The sequence below is a fragment of the Parasteatoda tepidariorum genome, chromosome 8 (assembly GCF_982258835.1).
Source record: "Parasteatoda tepidariorum strain Cologne lab strain chromosome 8, Ptep-v5.0, whole genome shotgun sequence".
In the NCBI taxonomy this organism is placed as follows: domain Eukaryota; kingdom Metazoa; phylum Arthropoda; class Arachnida; order Araneae; family Theridiidae; genus Parasteatoda; species Parasteatoda tepidariorum.
In genome coordinates, this window is record NC_141762.1 from 67020944 (window position 1) to 67035362 (window position 14419).

General features: G+C 28.8%; 1 protein-coding gene across 1 annotated transcript in view; it reads left to right on the forward strand.

Annotated features, from left to right (window-relative positions):
* The first annotated feature begins 211 nt into the window (after nucleotides 1–211).
* LOC107445956 (transport and Golgi organization protein 2 homolog) overlaps nucleotides 212–14419 on the forward strand; it is a 38049-nt gene continuing 23841 nt past the window's right edge. Inside the window, exon 1 of the mRNA XM_087169016.1 lies at nucleotides 212–726. Coding sequence (XP_087025142.1) covers nucleotides 585–726 — 142 coding nt within the window. The 5' untranslated portion in view covers nucleotides 212–584. The remainder of the gene's footprint in view (nucleotides 727–14419) is intronic.

Here is a 14419-nt window from a genome sequence, read left to right on the forward strand (position 1 = left end):
TTCAAAATAAGAAAGAAAGAGTAATTTTCAAAATAAATAATTCAAGAGTTATTGTCAAAATAATTTCAAACAAAAAATGCGAGAACTTCTGAAAAAACACAGAACCTACGCTTCAAAAAATAATTATAAATTTACTACAAACACGATAGGAAACGAATAAATCTCTTTTCAACTCTATAATTAAATATTTGTGGTCAAACATGGCGAAGTTTGTTTGATAACAAACAAAACAGCAATCTGAGTATTTATAAGTGGGTCAGCAGCAGCATATTTCCCTTCTTCCGAATCTTGCTGACTTTTTATTATTTTCTATCTTCCAGATCTTCATTCATCCAAAAGCCGGTTGCTTGTAGAATATTTCACTCTCCCTTTCTAATAGGTGTCCTTAGTCGGTTGTTTCTCACAATAGATATCAATAGAGCGACTAATCTCATTCCTGCCTGTAATTAATATTCTCAAAGTAGCGAAATATTCGAGGAGATATTTTAGAAGTTTCGTGAGTTTCAGAGCTCATTAGTTTCACTTAGTATCGATTGTTTTGCTCATAGTTTGCTGTTTAATATATTTTCATAGACTGACTGAAGATGTGTATGTTATTTCTATATATCAATCCGAATCCAGGGCCTGATGGTTTTTATATTATCTTAGCAAACACAAGAGATGAGTTTTTTTACAGACCGGCCCGCATATGTCATTTTTGGGATCAAAATCCTGGTATTATAGGAGGTAAGTTAAAGATGTACTTGTCATAAATTCGAATTTTTGTTAACACAATTTTGTTATAGCAATATTAAATTTTACAGTTGTATTGATTATAAATTCTATATCAAAACTCTTCATTCTATATATATATATATATATATATATATATATATATATATATATATATATATATATATATATATATATATATATATATATATATATATATATATATATATATATATATATATATATATATATATATATATATATGCAAAAAGAATAAACCAAAGGAAGAATAGTTTAACTTAAAAAAATAGAAATTTAAAAAAACATGTTTTTCAGCTCTTTTCAAAATGTGTCGGGTAGCCCCGCCCAGTTACAAAAATTATGTTTTTTGACTGTTTTTTTTTCAGATGTAAATGAAAATGACCAATGTATTGACAATAGGTAAACCTCGTTTATCATTTTTATCACAAAATTATTTTATTTTTTACTTATTTATATACTTTTAGTGAATTCTATCATTTAATAACAATAATTTAATAACAACAATATTTGTTGTTAAAAATGCATATAGCATTCAAATTTGAAGCTTTAAAATAATAATCTTTGCAACCGTACATTTATCGACAAAATAAAATTGGTCGTTGATACCCAACATTCATATGAGCGAGGCTACCCGAAATCCAATTTTTTTTGTAAATTTGTAATTACTCGAACAATTTTTCACATATAGACTTCTTTTTTGTGCAAATTAAACTTAAGACTACGTACTTTAATGCTGTATGTATAGAAAAAATTATTTTTTTAGTATTAAAATGAAGTTTAATCGAAACATTCAACCAATTTTTCTTAATTTCATGACTACCGTATTCAACATATTTTCAAAACTATTGTTTACCATGTTAACAGCTGCATAAATACTTGAATGAAGAATAAAACAAAGAAAAATAATAGACAAATGAAGAAAAAAAGGGGGGGGGGATAATAAGTAAAAAAAATAACAAACAACAGTTTTTTAAAAAAAAGGATTAAATTTTATTTAAAAAACCGGGGGAAAAAAAGATATAGTCTTTTCTTCAGCCCACACGACTATATCCGACTATATATATATATATATATATATATATAAACTATTCTTGGGGTTTTTATCGTTAAATATCTATAACAAGATAAGTTTTCCTTTAAAAGGATATTAAAATGATTAGCTAAACTTAATTAAAAAGTTCTAAATTGAAAAGTACTTAATGAAAAAATAATCTTCCTCCCTCAAAAAAACTTAAAGAAAAAGTAATATATTATAACCAAAGCATGTTATGAGCAGTAATTCGAAATTATCAGAGCCAACAACAAAAAATTTAATAGGTTGTTTTATAAGGCTATTATTTTAAGACAATTATATTAATTATTATATTACGCATCTGTATTATGATAGGTTTTCACTTAAAAGATATTAAAATGATTAGCTAAACTTGATTAAAAAGTTCTAAGTTAAAAAGTACTTAATGAAAAAGTAACCTCACTCCTATAAACTTAAAGAAAATGTGAAATGTTATCATAACCAAAACATATTCTACTCATGAACAGTACTCCGAAGATATCAGAGCCATTTTTAAAAAAATATTGAGTAGGTTGTTTTATAAAGTTATTTTAAAAATATCTGTGTTGACACTTTTATTGAATTAACTATATTACATTTTAAATATTGTTTCAAAAATCATATCACATTAGATAAATCAATGAGCTTTGTAGAAAAAACAAAAGCCGTCGAAACTTTTCTGAAACAGAAAACTGGGTACTCATAAAGGACAAAGAACATTTTTCAATTTTTTTTATAAAGAAAGAAAAAACAGAACAATTTTATGTTTTTATTCCGGAGATTATTTTTTAATTATATTGGATTATAAAGGGTGCATACTGAAGTTCGTATCTATCCCCTTAAACTTGGAATGGTTACCGCTATAATTATAAAAGTGGTATCTAGGTATAGTAAAATGGCAATGCACCACAAAATGAGAACGCTTATACCGTCTTACTCGCAAAAAATTGCGCTATTTGCGTTGGGAAATAGGAAAAAAGTAAATTTCAAAATTACTGAGCATCATCAATCGAGTACGAATTGGAATGTGTAAGTATTAATTATAAGGGGGGGGGGGGGGGGTAAAGCTTAAGATGCGCATTATTTACCTTGCGCGTGATTTCATATACGCTGACGAGACAAAACGATCAATAATGAAAAATGAATGCTATAACAAGATAAAATATCTCTGTTTCGAAATAAAGAATTTCAAAGCCAAAAAAACAAATTTTTTTTTTCCCCAAGACAAATTGGTCTTGTTTAAATGTAGGAAATCTCGTATATCTAAGAGCAATGTAGGAAACGAATGCTCGTTTTAAGCATTTTTTCTCTTAGTATTAATATCTACAAAGTGTCTAGTTGTACCATGTCGATATACCTCTATAACTATCACTTTGTCATTTTCTTTCCTATAATTCAAATCATAAATCAAATCACCATTTTCCACCAGGTAATTCTTCATTTTTCCATGCATTACGAATTAACTATACTTACTCACCACTTTTATAATTATATCTGCAGTTCTTCGAAAATTAAGATAATGCATATTTTTTGTTGGCTATTGGATTCAAGTCTGGTGAGTAAGGTGGCCACTCTTGTGGTGTAAGAAAGTACAATAAAATCTGTCTCTTATCATTGAGTTTTTTTAGTTTTAGGTGTTGGAGCGACATTTTGTTGGTATGTTAATTTTTTGCTTCCAGAGCGATTTTGTTATCGAAAATTAATAACAGCTTACAAAATTAAACTGCGATAAAATAATTAGGTTTTAAGGTCTGTCCAAGACATCTATTGTTTGCTTGAGCTAAATTCAGGACACAAAAAATGAAACATAACGTAATTGAGTAAGTACATTTTAATTGCGTTACGTAAACTTCTACATTTTTGTACAAATATAGAAAAGAGTATGCCGAATAAATCTACTTAAAAATATTTTTCCTAAATTTTGGAATTCTTTTTTTCTTCTTTTTTTTAAAAAAAAAAATAATAATATAGCGTTAGGCTGTTTCATTTTTTTTAATAAAACCTTTTTACCATGGTTGCACTTGTTAGAGGATTGGGAGAGTATTTTTAACTTTCCATTTCTCCTTGTTATTTCAATAGAAGAAAGTCGATGTTGAAATTTTAAAGCCGAAAATTTTAAAGTATGGTGGTTTATTGTGCTGCATTTGATAAGACATTAAAAATTGTCAAAGGAAGACCTTATGCACTTCACAAAAAATTTTATTTATCCCTTTTTAAAATTACAATTGTTTTATTAGAATATTTAGAATTGCAATTGGTATAACATACATTTGTTCACACAAAAAATGCGTTATGAAAGATCAATATAATACGATTCAATAAATAGATCATATATATATATATATATATAATACTAAATTATAAGCTCTTTAATAATATCATCAGGTCATTTTCAATTGAAATCGTCAGATCTTTTTAAATACTATGACGCGTGGAAGAAAAATCGAGTATGTTATCAGAGGAATTAAAATGGTTTAACCCTATTAGGTGTATAGTAAAAATAAAATTATAAAATTGAAAAGAACATAGAGGATTCTTTAAGGTGATACTTAATTTTTTTCCTAATTTCTATTTTATTTTTCGACTTCTTAATACGCCTGAAATCCTTTCTTGTAAATATTTTGAAAAAATCTCCATGATTGAAAAGATATCTATGATTTTACAAGATATGTTATACTGTTGTGTTCTATATTAGATTAATATTTAAAAGCGTTTTTTTTTTAAATAATTAAAAAACACCTTTAGATGAATTCTGAAATGTGATATATACTTTGTAATTATGAACTACAGGAATATGTTATTAAAATAAACAAACTTTAACAAAATTGAAGGAAGAAAAAAAAGGAATAATTGTAGTTTCTTTTTTTGACACATAACATTATTAAGTGTGAATTTTTTTTCGATAAGTAAGTTTAATAAAAGGCTGATATTGGACCGGGATGAGGATAATCAGGTTGGTAGGGAGCTTGACGGACGTTTGAGAGAGCGGAAGTTCGCCTCACTGTGTAGTAAATGCTGACTGGTGCACGTTAAATCCATCGGGACACAAAAGCCTCCATGTTCCCATAACGCAGTATACCTGGAGGCATTGGATTGGATATTTATCGTTCTCTGGTTCAGGTCAAAATTAGAATCTTTAGATCAATGAATGGATCTGAAAGGGTTCACCATTTAAACGGGTGGGACATATAGGTGTGTCAGCCCTGGATGGCGCTACTAGAAAACTAGAACAATCCCACTACCAGTGCTGTAATGGCCAATAACAAAAGTTTGAAACTAATAATAAGCTTCTTTTAAAATTATTAATTAATTGAAAAGTAGATATTTCATTTTAAAATTTTGAAGTTCAAAAAGAAAAAATAATAATTTTAAACTTCAATTATAAATATGGACATTTGTTTTGCTAGTGTAAATTATGCGAAATATTTTAAAATTTCGAACCATTTTTAAGACTTGAAAAGCATGGATAAGTTTTTATCACAAGGTTTTAACCGTTTTTAATGGAATTCAAAAAATTTAAATTATCGAAATTTTGTTAAAATGTAAACAATTTGGTAAAGCTTATATATATATATCGTATTTGGTAAAGTTTATATCTATAGTTTATATGTATAAAAATTGGAATTCTAAAATAATTTAATAAAAAAATAAATAAATAAAAAATCCTCTTAACTCTTAACAGTCGCCTTTCCTTCTCCGCTAAAATCACCGAATTAGACAAGTACGTGACTGTTGGAACTCAGATGTTTTATTTCATATTTTATAACTAGCGTTGAACAGCCAAACCAATTCTGAGTTTATGACTATCAATGTTCAGCTCCATAGCCTTGCAATTTTGAATCCAACCCAGAAGACAAGAAAACTACGCCTGAATCAAGCTTTCATGGAAGACTTTTTGATGGAACTAAACTTCATTTGCGTTGCACGGAGAGGAAAACCTCCCATGGTTAGCCCGACTGCAAGGGTATTCTCATCCATGATCCATGGATATTTTACGTCAGCACTGCCGTCGGGATGAGCTGGGAATAGAATTCGTATGAGCCAGCCACAACTGGGATTCGAACCCGGTTCTCCTCATTGGGAAGCGAAAGCTCTATCCCCTGTGTCACCACGGCTTTGGACTCTGGTGTTTATTTATTTTTTAACCGTCTTTATACAGCCCAATTTTGGGTTTAAGACTACTATTTTCTACTCCGTAGCCTTGTAATTGTAGCCTTGCCTGAAGACAAGGGAACTTCTGGATCAAGTATTGGGAGACATTTTGCCGTCGTTGAGAACTTTTTGATGCAACAAACCTGCGTTTGCTTTACATGGAGAGGAAACTACGCAAACCTCTCACGGTAAGCCTGGCGGTAAGGGAACTCTAACCCATGATCCATCTACACTGAGCATAAAGCGTCAGCATAACAAAATTGAACACATTTTTTTTTATAATTTTGTAATAAATCGTATTTGTCAACTAATAAAAAAAGTCCGATTTGAATATCGCAAAAATTTAAAAAGTTTTAAGCAAATTTTAAGTAGCTTCTGTACTTTTTAAAAGGAACTCAAAATGATAAGGGGTTTTCTATAAATATTTTGTCTCAAAGACAAAATTTAATACCAAATTAATACCTTACAATAAACGTTCATACACCGAAATATTATTGTGTAAGGAAAGACAACATGAGAAAGTTAAGATACTTTTAGAGGAGATAATCCTCAACAATGCCCATATCATTTTTAATAAATCTTGTTTGTTAGTAAAAAATTAAAACCCCTTATCATGTTAGCTTTTCTTTAAAAAAGTACAAAAACTATTTAAAAAATTGCTTGAAACTTTTAAAATTTTCGAGATATTCATATAGAACTTTTTAATTAGTTGCCAAACACGATTCACTATAAAATAAATTAAAATATTTTTTCCCGTGTATGCGTAAAATAAAATAACTACTTTAATTACTCACATCTTGTGCTGTTTTAAGCAAATTTCTCTCAAATTTTAAAGCAACAATTTTTTAATTAATTTTAAATTGCTCTAAAAGTTTTGTTTAATTTTATCGAATATTTTTAAAGTTATCGCAAAAAAAAGTAAGACCAAAAAAATTTGTTTTTTATAAATATATCCATATCTTCATAAACGTTCAATCTAGGTTTACGAAATTTTGCGTAGTTATTGAATATAACAACCAAAATAATTATTAAAAATTACAAATTTATTGCTACATTTTTGGCATGGATCAAAAACAATATTTTCAGCTTGTAATATATTGTTGGTCCCTCAAAGCTTTAAGCTTTATGGATAAGTATGAGAAATCGCCTAACCTAAACGTTTCGATATTTGTAAAATGATTCTCTTAGTATTTTTGGGAAAGATCAAAAAATGTGTTAGTATAAAAGTGTTTCAATTCTATTGGCAATACTATTATTCAATTTTTTGGTTGTCTTAAGTAATAATGTAAATAGTATTGAATAGTTAATTATATGTTAAGTAAATGTTTAGATTAATTTCGTATTTTTATAGAAATAAAACTTTAGTTACGAAGTAATTATTCAGATTTATTTTTGATCCTTTGTAAAATAGGTGAAAAAATTTAAACATCAACATACTGCGGCATACTGTCATATACGATACTCTACTTATGGCACGAGGGGTGTGTGAGGAAATAGTACATACAGCACGTAATGAAACATTAGGAGAATTTTTTACCTCTGCTTACTATGCTGAAGTTTCCCGAGCTTATATTTACTGTGATTTGTGTGATCTAATGGCGGATTTTAAATTATTGTTAAAATTCAATGCATAAAGAACTTTATAAATGTCTTTGAACAGACCCAATTTTGAGTTTACGACTACCAATGATTACCTCCGTAGTCTGGTAACTTTGAACAAAATCCAGAAGACAAGGGAACTCTTGGATCAAGTATTGGGAGAAATTAGCCTTCGTGTAGGACTTTCATAAAGAACTTCGGCGATATCGTGAACATATCTTGAAAGTTGTTACAATTGAAAAATAAAATAAAAGAACTTCCAAAGCTGCAGGCAACAGCTGGATGCTGCAAATATTTATTTAATACATTATTTAAAACTAATTAAGGTGCTTGGATTGAAAGAAGGGTTGAAGAATTTGAATATTTAAATACAGTTCTGCAAAATTCGGCTTCGTTACCACTGAAATTTATATGTTGTACAACATAAGTTCGAAACGTGACCAAGCTGGTTACCAAAGGAGGTTAGTGTTAGATATATTATTCCATAATAATTCTCTACATAATATTAATATTCCATACATAAAATTAGGTATTAATATTAGAGAACACATTGGTTATATTAAAGACAACATTACTAGATACACATTGATTATATTAAAGCCTACATTACTACTCATACATTGGTTATATTAGAGACAACAATACTAGAAATTCGAAAACGTAATATTTAGTTTACTTATAATTTCAGCTAGGAAGAAATAACGCAAATAAAATAGTTTAATTAAAGTCTTGCAAGTTAATTTTAATTTGACGGATGATATAAATTACTCTCCTACAAATTAAAATTATTAGTTACAATAAGATAACCTAATACTACCCTTGAACTTCAAATTAATTAATTAATTAAAATTAATCAAATTAATTCATTAACTAACTCTGCAAAGCAAATGTATCTCGAAATCTAGACAAGATACTGGATTAGATTTCGTGGAACAGATAACGTTTCGGAGTCTTTTTAATGATATCGCAGTGTTGAAAGAAAGATAACCATCTTATGTCAAATAACAATAGCAACTGAACTACAAAACCCCTAATTTCTTTGTGTGTCTTCAGAGCTATTTTGTAGATCCTAAAGTTATTTATGCATTAAAAAATATTACTTTAGTTCAATAATGTTAATAATTAGGCAAGAAATGGAATATGCAAAGTTGTATTGATTTGCGTTACAAGGTCATATGAAATTATTGACGTTGGATTTAAAAATTATAGAGATTGAAAGGAAGTAAGGACAAAGAAGATCCGACTGAATTATATAACCACGAGCTATTTCTGTAATCTAATCTGTGCTCATTCATTTAGATTTTTTACTCTATTTTTCTAGTTTGCGCATCGAATAAGACTTATTGTATCTCGAGGATTCTGTCTCTCTCATTAACTTATTACGTCTTATTTTTTTATCAAAAAAATTTTACAGAAATTTATTCAACTTTATCTAATTCTTAATTTTATTTTATAATCACTCGATCCTAAACAGGACATTTTAATATCCACTTTTTTACTGTTAAATAATTTTGAAATATTTAAGTTTATTCATTAGGAATTTTACTGAATTTATAAAAGTAGATATTGCCAACTGATATAGTTTTAAAAATTTTTTTTTTGTAATCAAAGTGTATTGAAGGAAAAAAAAACTGTCAACTAGATACAAGATTTATATCTACAGGCAATTGGACAGTATTCGCCAAAAATTTGAGTTAATGGATGTTGCATGTTTTAAAAGACTTTAAGATACCCAACCACGGGAGAAACTTCTAATGGAAAATTTTATTTTACCTTCATTGGTATTTTAAAATTTAATGGAAAATGTGCTCAGGTAAATCTAGATCACGAGGTTTCAAATGTTGAAAAAGAAACTTCAAAATATCAAAATGCAAAATTTTTTTTACAGGATAACTAAGCCACTATGTAATCCTAAATATCCCTGCTATAATTTGTTTGCATTTTGATGTTTTGAAAAAAATATTTCAGTTTTTGAAACTTCATTCTTTATTCTAGGTATACCTGAACTCTCTTATTCTATACTTTAAATTTTGAATTTCATCGGTTGGAAGAAGAAAATTTGATTTTAATAATTTCTCCTTCGGTATAACATCCTCTGCTCTTCGCCGAAAAAAATGTCGACATTTTAGAAAAAAACAGCTGAACCGCGTAACTCTGTTTTTGGACATAACTACATTATTAGTCTCAGTTATTTTGGATATTATTTGAATCAAGAGAATGAGTTCTCCAGGTCTTTGCTGGTACATCGGTAACAGCCAATTTAAGTCATTTGTTCTTCATTTGATCACGCAAATCCACTAAGTTACGGGGTGCTAACTTCGCCTTTTTACCCGTTGTTGATTTTCTATGGAGTTGAAGTTAGGTGATTTTGCAGGCCAATCGAGTTGTAATAAGGTGTATGAGTGTTCATAAAAAAAAGTTGCATACAGTCTGTCTATATAAAAAAAGCTCCTCTCGCCACTAAGTCTAAAGCCGTCTGCTGCTACAGAAACAAAAAATAGCCTATTTAAAAGATGAAAGCTTCGAAATGGATCGATGAAAAATGATTTCTTTTCTCTAACCGACTCGAGCCCAAACCCGTCTTAAATATTAACCCAACAGCTTTACTTGAAATAGTTAAATCTCGTAACCATACAAACAAAATAGGGGCGATTCGACCCCTATTTTGTTTATTTAACTTTACAGTAGCTATAATTTGAGCAAATCATATGAGCAAAAATATATGAGTAAAAACTAATTGTAATTTTTCTTATTGTAACGTTTTTATAGAACAGTGGTTATTTCTTCCAAAATATATGTTGCTGATTTTATTGTTTAAATTGTTTAAATGACTTAAATTTTTATACAAATTAGCCTCTTTTAGCTGATTTATTTATTTGCATCATAATAAGGTATGTTTAAGTTGGTAATAAATGTAGAGTGATAATTTTTGTTTTCAATTTTGCGCAGCATTGCAATTTACACAATAATTTTTTGACCTGTTCGCCTTTGATTTTAATTGCCGACAACTTTATGTTTCATTTTAAGATAGAGTGAAAATGTTTGCTATTATAGTAACACTTCCATACTAATACATTTTTTCATATTTCTCCCGAAATACTTAACGAACTTCAAAAGTGTTTAGATCATGCGATTTCTCTTACATATCATTGAAGTTTAAAGCTTCTAGAGATTTGAGCACCGACAATAAATTACAAACAGAAAAAAATGTTATTGAACACCCCATGCCAAAAAATTTTGCATTAGATTTGTAAATTGTGAAATTTATTTTGGTGATTAGTAATTAGCTGAGTTAGTCATTGGTAATAAGTTGAAGCAATATTTACACTAAATTTCGTAAACCTAGCTTAAATATTTATGAAGATACAGACATTTTTATAAAAAATAAGATTTTTAGAGCAATTTAAAATTAATTATAAAATTTTTGCTTTAGAGCTTGATAAAAATAATTAAAGTATTCTTTTGTTCTGCACATGCGCGGACATTTTCTGTGTATATATATATATATATATATATATATATATATCTGCCGGATCTGCCGGAACCATCCGGAGTTTTATCCACCCCCCCCCCTGTGGAGTGGGGATGTGAACTGTTATAACCACCAGCCTACTTTTAAAACATATATATATATATATATATATATATATATATATATATATATACATATATATATATATATATATATATATATATATATATATATATATATATATATATATATATATATATATATATATATATATATATATATATATATATATATATATATATATATATGGTAACGGAGCTATACACAAGACGAAAAAAAAAAAGATAACGATTATTTACTATAAAATCATAAACTAAAATTTAACGGGTACAGGTGGGCCTGGGGCCCTCCTATTCTTTGGCGACTTCTAAGTACTACATGCGAAGTTTACAATCTGAATTGGGGTCATCACTGGCTAATAATTATTAATTTTGGATAGCTGAGAATGTAATTCTGACCGACAGACACCCGAGAGAAGGAACTGAAGCAGTTGCTGAATTAAATTTGATATTTTCCCTTTGTAATTCTAATATTATATCTGTCATTAAATTTTCTGGCTTCGCTATTCTAGGCATCTTTATAAAATGTGGCATTTAGTTTTGTTTTGTGTTGTCGTTTACGCCGTCGATATTTAATCCTTTGATCTTTTTATTTTTGACAGCTCCAGGCGTTCCAAGCGTTAAGATAATTTTGCTTAAGTTGTAATATGTTGAAATATTGTAGCGTGTAGAACCAGAATATCATTCAACATCTAAGAAACCAGCGTAAAAATAATGGCCAGAAAATTTTTTGTTTGTTGCCCTTGAAAGTAATTGCTCTTCCATGAAGATAATAGGCTATAAATAATAATGGGCCTGACCTTCTACTGATTTTGTGTTCGTATTTACATATAACTGTTCTTCCAGTACGAGTAAATTATTAATTTCAATATAGTCCACTTTTTACACATTAAGGATAAAAATAAGTACGGACTCACTTTTAGATGACTTAAAGAGACACACAGAACATTTCTTGTTCAGTCCCAGCACAATTTTACTTAATGTACAGTGCGCAAAAAAGAAAAGAAAAAAACTTTTGCATGAACTAGCTTCGGATAAAAGAATTTTAAAATCGTGTGCAAAATTTTTTCAATTCGCATAAAAAATTTCTCACGATATAGCCAAATATGCAAATAGGTAAAAGGTAAAATTAGCATTAAGGAGTCCAAACTTTGGAGCTCTCTCCTAGCCAAGCTATTGGGGCAATATTTCCCAGATTGCCTTCTATATTTCGGGGGTCAGAAATCTGAATTAGTCAAAAAAGATATGTATTTATTCAAAGAAAGTACGTTTTCGTAGCTGATTTCGTACCTTAAAATATCGTCTGCACTAATTGATTCGCTTGAGGTCTACCCCTCGAACCATTAAGATTGAGTCCTAGAACGCGGAGATTCGATCATTAGATCAAAAGTTATTAAGTTTGCTCCGTTTTTTTTAAATTTATTTATTTATTTATTTTTGGATTACTTTACAGTTGCATTATCTAAGTACAGTACGAGTTAGCTTAAGGGGGGAATAGATCATGATGAAATAAAGTTTTTTTTGCAAATGCGAAGAATGTGGTGCTTCTTTTTTCTGTAAATCAAATAAAAGAAAATGCTACCATTAGTGTGCTATTGTCAATGTAGTGTACTCTTAGTAAATCAAACTCAAATGATAAAGTAAAAAAGTTCGAATTATGAAAAGTTCGTAAAGGAATTATGAAACATTGAAAACAGGAGAAAAAGTATGAGTTTGAATTGTATTTTACAAAGATTTAATACGAAAATAAACTTTTCCATTTTTATTGCGATCTACGTGTTGGACAACAATTTAATGTTAGGAAAATTCATCAGAAATAGATTAAAAGCGTTTAGGGCAGCATAATAATAAGCCGCATTTTCAAATAGTTCAGGAAAACATTTTCGTTTCTTTCTTTTCTTTTTTTTGCGTACAACATGATTTTTATGCTGGCAATACGAAGTTTCAGTTATAAAAGAAGAAATTGCAGGAAAAAAAATGTACCGAACGGAAAACAAGATTAGGGAAAAATACAAATGTCACCTTTGGAAAAGTGTGGCTTATCACTATATATATCACCCAAAGCCATTTGTATATTTTTATTTGCAAAAGAAGAACCACCACGCAAAAGAAGAACCACCACCACTAATTCTGTGATATCAATTTCTGAAATTGGCTTCAGTTCACGTTGTTTATAAATATTTTGATTTTGAAATTAGTTTATTGTCAGAAAAAAAGAGAAAAAAAGTGATAAACAAATATAGAAAATAGTGAAATTTTCTGATGACTTTGAATTGTACGTATTTGAGTAGAAAAGAGTTCATTGTAATGAAATTTTTAAAAATTTTTATAGATGAGACTTTTTGTCTTAAAACTTAAATTTCTGAAAGCAACTAAACAACTTAAGTAACTCTTTTTTTTAAATTTCTATATTCATTTGACAATAATCTTTCTTGTGATTAAAGCCAGTTGTGGTTTCCAAGTTTGTGTGTGATCAAGCTTTCTTGTGGTTCCAGTTTAAAAATCAGTTGTTTAAATCTAAACACATGAAACGCTTGTATGTAATAACGTAAATTGATTAAGTTAAAGATATTTAAAAATGGATCAAATGACGGTATAAAATACCGAAAGTTTGGGTGCATTATCCGTAAAATCCATTTTTACCGTGAAATATACTGCAATTTTTACCGTAATATTTATTTAATTAGAGTGATTCACAGTAATTTTACAATTATTATTACTGTAAAAATTACGGTTTATCAAATTTCTTTTCCGTAACATATTCAGGTAAAAAGGAACTTTCCGGTAAAAGGTACCGGTGTCCTGAGTGCAAGTACTTTTTGAGAAACACTCTTTATGTGCATCAAGTTCTTTTTCGTCCATCTTTGTTTCATACCCTCAGTTCTAATTACCTTTTACAACGAAGAAACCCATAAATCACAGATCATTATTTTTTCCTAATTAGTTTTTCCGCTTATTTGAAAGCAGGTTGTCCACATTTTTATTCACCTCCATATTTTTCCTTAAGCCACTTTCACCTTCGTTTTAACAACAAAGTAAGAGGAGGTTTGAACTTGAATACAAACTTTAATCGGTCACTTGGATCATGACCTTAACTTTTCCAATGGACCTTGTTGAGAAGTTTATTGTGACTGTTTGTGAGACATTGTTTTGACTGCCTCGTCTGAATGAACTACAAAAACTTTTCACGAATTCGGTTTTTTTTTTCTTCCTTTGAATGAAATCTTAAAATTTCTCCCCAAACCTTTATTAAAAACACAGCAATATTTTACT